Raw genomic sequence first — 4683 nt, forward strand, 5'->3', positions numbered from 1 at the left:
TGTCATGAGACAAAGTGCATGTGAATTGCTGTATGGAAAGTGTATTTGCTCTGTAAATTTTCACCCAAATCACAATAAAAAAGAAAAGAAAAATGGGAGAAACGCAAAAAGAAAAACGGGATTACCCACAAAAAAGAAAAAAAAAAATGTAGCCTGGAGCAGGGAAAAGAAAAAAGCTGAAAACTAGAATTTGGGAAGGGAAGAATAAAGAATGATAATAAAAAGGACAAAAGTTATAGCAGTAGTAGTAGTAGTAGTAGTAGTAGTAGTAGTAGTAGTAGTAGTAGTTTAAAACAGACAAAAACAAACAAACTAAAAAAAAGAAAAAAAAATCTGGACAGGGTGGGACAGGGTACCCAGCCTCCTTGGGAGCACACAGATTGGGATGGATTCCTGCCAGCCTAGAAGGTGGGTGAGAATGAGGGATGGCTGCACCTCTGTGCACTAAGAGGGTATGGGGTAAGAGTAGCAGGGGGAATGTCGCACATTTTTTTTAGTCCGTGCATCTGGGATGTATTTGTGGTTCCCAGCAAGCAGAGCCTGTTCTTAAGTCCCTGGAACCTGGGAGTATGCTGTTGCTTTAAATATCTGAAATGGTCAAGCTGCTTGTAAACATTCAAAATGGCTCACCCTCTGGACAGGCAAACGTTCACAGCTCAGCCTCCCTTCCTCTTCTCTGCTTCCTCTTTTATTCCCCAGCCACCAGAGCAGTCCTCCATGCAGTCCCTGGCTAGCTGGTCTGATTTTTTGGTTAATTCTTAGGTCCTACCACCACTCAGCAGTACCCAAGCTGTCTGTGCTGTCAGGATGGCTGCCGGACTGCAGCTCCATATGTCTCTGTCTCTTTTTTTGGTGTTTTCATGCAAATTCTTCTGCTAGTTGGAGTTTAGTCCACTTCTATATCCTTCCCTTCAAAGCTCAGGGATCCAGGATTTTCTTGTGTATCTGTGTTAATTGGTTTCCCTTTTCTTTGTTGAAGAGGGGCATCTGTGCAGTCTTTCTGCCTATTCCGCCATCTTCCTTCAAGCCCACAATGACTCTTGATTCAAGAGTCATCATTTTTTTTCCTAGACCCCATATAGTGTTTTAAATATGTGAGCCTTATAAAGGCTGGGTTGTTTTGTGCTTTAAGATGTTTGTAGAGCTGTCTGGATTTGATAACTTGAGTCACTTTGGGTTCCAATAGGCAGAGCACTGTTTTTTGGGCAAGAAGGGATGGAAAAACAAATATGGAAAATGTGGCAATGAAATTATGCACATCAACAAAGTCAGCCAATTAACTGGCTTCAGATTGTCTCCATGTGGATCTGGTTTTTGGGCACTTAGAGCTTGGGGTGGATGGCATATGTGCTTAGTTCTCTCACCTGATCTTCACTTGTCATTGTGTATCTGTCCCTGTAGGAGTTGAGCTGGAGGAAGCAAAGAAATTAGCTATCTCCCATCTATTTATCTCACTCAGTAACTAAAACAACATTTTCCATCTACTGCTAAGCCAGACTGATGATAAATCTCAAGAAACATTAGACAGGTCTGCTCTGCTTAAACCTGGAGACAAAACAAAAACTGTGCCTTCTGTTCTGGCAGGAAAACAAATGGGCAAATCAGATAGGTGAGGAGAGGGAAAGAGGACCAACATTTACCTAGTGCTTAATACATGCTTGGCATAGTGGTGACACTGTATTTATGTGATCTCATTGAGAAGAGCTGTCATTGTGTGGTTTTGTGAGTTCTTAAAAAATTTGATAGACCATGTGTTCATATACAAATTCTGAATACCCTTGAATGCAAATTGGAGACAAATTTCTTTTTAACTACTCTTATTCTCAGTTCTCTGCTTTCTTTCATTATTTCCAATAATAGAGTTGACATAAAATACATGGGTTCAAAAGAAGATAATTCACATTTCACTATTGCTATTTCAAGATGTAGCTAGATGGCTAGGGAAACCTTAGGAAACTCAGAGACTAAAGGATGCTGCCTTCAGTCAGAGAGAGTACATAATGGCAGCTCTTTGTCCTCTCTTTTTTCCTGAAAACAGTTGAACTCAGGAGCTGGGTAGTAACTTATAATATAATACAAAGGTATTGTGTGGCCTGGACAAATGTTAGAAAATTAACAGGTGAAAAGCATGAGTCTAATCTGATTGTCTTTTTCATCTAATCTTGGTAAATCTCATGTTGGTGAGGATATGCAGAAAAGTACACTCAAACACTCTTCATGGGAACAGACTGGTAGAACCTTTTTGAGAGATAATATGATGGGGGCAAAGTAAAAAATTGTGTCAGCCCATTGACAGAAAAATAGCGCTGCTTCTAGAAATTTAGCTTGCAGAAAGGATATAGGCCTGAGAATGTTTATGACTGCATTGTTTTATAATAACAAAATGTGAACATACCCATCTATAAAGGAATGATTCCTGGGTAGTGCAGAAGGTTGGCATGCAACTACTAATGGGAAGGTTGGTGGTGTGAACCCACTCAGGCGTACTGTAGAAAAACTGCCTGATGATCTGCTTCTGTAACTATTACAGCAAAGAAAACACTACAGCTCACAGTTCTACTCGGTAACACATGACATCATCATGAGTCAGAATCGACTTGGCAGCAAGAGGTTTGTTGTTTAGGAGGACTAACCAAACCCACTACTACTGAATCGATTCACACTCACAGTGACCTTGTAGGATAGACTAGAATGCCCCATAGGGTTTCCAAACTCTTGATGGAAGCAGACTGCCTCATCTAGCAACTGTTAAAAAGAATAGGTCTTTATGTAATAGGATGAAAAAAATGGCTCCATTTTATTGCTTAGTGAAAACCAAAAAAACCAAACTCACTCCCATCAAGTCGATTCGACTCATAGCGACCCCTGCATGGGTTTCCAAGGCGGTATCTCTACGGAACTAGATTGCCCAATCTTCCTTCCAAGGAGTGGCTGGTGGGTGTGAACTGCCAACCTTCTGGTTAGCAGTCAATTGCTATAGGCACTATGCCATCAGAGCTTCCCCCCAGAATAATCCCATTTTTGTAAAAACAGTCCAGGATCATTTTGTGTATAGATATGTATTTATTTGTATGCATGAGTGTCTGAAGGTAGATTAAAATAGATCTAGCAGGATATATGCTGGATTGTTTACAGATGTCACCTCTGAGAAATGGTATTGGAGGTGAGGGTGACTTTCATTTTTTTATACTTAGTATAGGTTTTTGAGACTTTTACAATGACCAATGACTTTTAAATATTATTTAAAAGAAAAAGAAAAATGCACATTTCTGTAAAAGTGCTTGTCTCATGGTAGAGGATGGAGGAATGGGACTGTGGGGATAAGAGAGACTTGGAATTTTTTAAATTATTATTAATTATTTTAAAAGGTAAAGCAGCTAAGTAAGGCATAAGCACTTGTTGATTCTCTGTACTTTTTTGTTCTTAAATGTTTCAAAAAGCAAAGAAAGTGTAAACTCTAGCAAAGGCAAAGTTATTTTTTCATAGTGATACTGCCTTGGAAACCCAAGAAGGGGTTGCTATGAGTCAGGTCTGACTCGACAGCAGTGAGTTTGGTTTGGCGAGTTTGGTACTTGATTTAAAATAAATATTGCAGTTATTTTGAATGACAAATGTCACATGATACTAATTTCGTTTATTTTCTTTATAAAAACTATGCTTTTATGATTTAATTTTGCATTTCACAAAATGGTGAGTTTAAAATTTTCTTAAAATTGACTCATTCTAGAATATAATTAATGCAATTTTCCTGTGAACTAAACACATTTCTCAATTACAATTTTAAAAATCCATGTATTATAGTCTCTTACTATGTGTTGGACACTGCTAGATGTATCTCTTACTACTCATAACAAACCTATGTCATGGGTATTTCCCCCATTTAACAAATGTAGAAACTGAGACTGAATGAAGTTAACTATCTGTCCACCACCAGATTGTTGGAAAGCAGCAGAGGCAGAATTTAACCCAGATCTCTTTTACCCGACACCTGCATTCATGTTTGTAGGTTTTGTTTTTGGTTTGTTTTTCTTTATTATCACCATTGCTGCTTTTATCTTGTTCTGAAGAGGATTTATGGCCACTTACAAAATATAAATAACTATGATAGGACCTTTCAAAAACTTTTTTAAGTGAAATTAGGTCAGAAATAAGGTTATATATGTTGATGATTTTTAATCTCTATATTGATTTTTCTAGGCCTGGTTGCAGTATGCCTGAAATTTGGGATGTGGAAGATCCTGCAAATGCTGGGAAAACTCCCTTATGTAACCTCTTGGTGAAGGAATCAAAGCCTCACTTCACCACTGTATTCCAGAACAATGTTTACAAAGTCTTAGAAGTTATAAAAGAATGACTGCTACCTGAACTGCTGCCTACACAGAATCCCATCAATAATGGTTTTAACGTTTTACTAATAAGTCATATGTTGTTTTTAATTCAAATCACAAAAACTTTTATAGGTAACTGTTTTCAAATAGAAAACGTTTTATTTGGTGAACTTGAATACCATTCTGATTGTAAAAAGTACTTACACCTTTATCAATTGGTTATTATTTCAATGCATCCCTTAAAATTTGCTATGCAAATGAGTATGTGCTTGTACAACTTAAATATCTGTGCTTAAGTGAGCAAAGCTACCTTTATAAAAGAATATGGCAAGGATGATAGGAGAATACAGTCCAT

General features: G+C 37.7%; 1 protein-coding gene across 1 annotated transcript in view; it reads left to right on the forward strand.

The window, feature by feature from the left end:
- DPY19L1 (dpy-19 like C-mannosyltransferase 1) overlaps window positions 1-4354 on the forward strand; it is a 130778-nt gene extending 126424 nt beyond the window's left edge. Inside the window, exon 20 of the mRNA XM_007958244.2 lies at window positions 4198-4354. Coding sequence (XP_007956435.2) covers window positions 4198-4354 — 157 coding nt within the window. The remainder of the gene's footprint in view (window positions 1-4197) is intronic.
- The last annotated feature ends 329 nt before the right edge of the window (window positions 4355-4683 follow it).

The sequence above is a fragment of the Orycteropus afer genome, unplaced genomic scaffold, assembly GCF_000298275.1.
Source record: "Orycteropus afer afer isolate SDZICR_OR568_19922 unplaced genomic scaffold, OryAfe1.0 scaffold00893, whole genome shotgun sequence".
In the NCBI taxonomy this organism is placed as follows: domain Eukaryota; kingdom Metazoa; phylum Chordata; class Mammalia; order Tubulidentata; family Orycteropodidae; genus Orycteropus; species Orycteropus afer.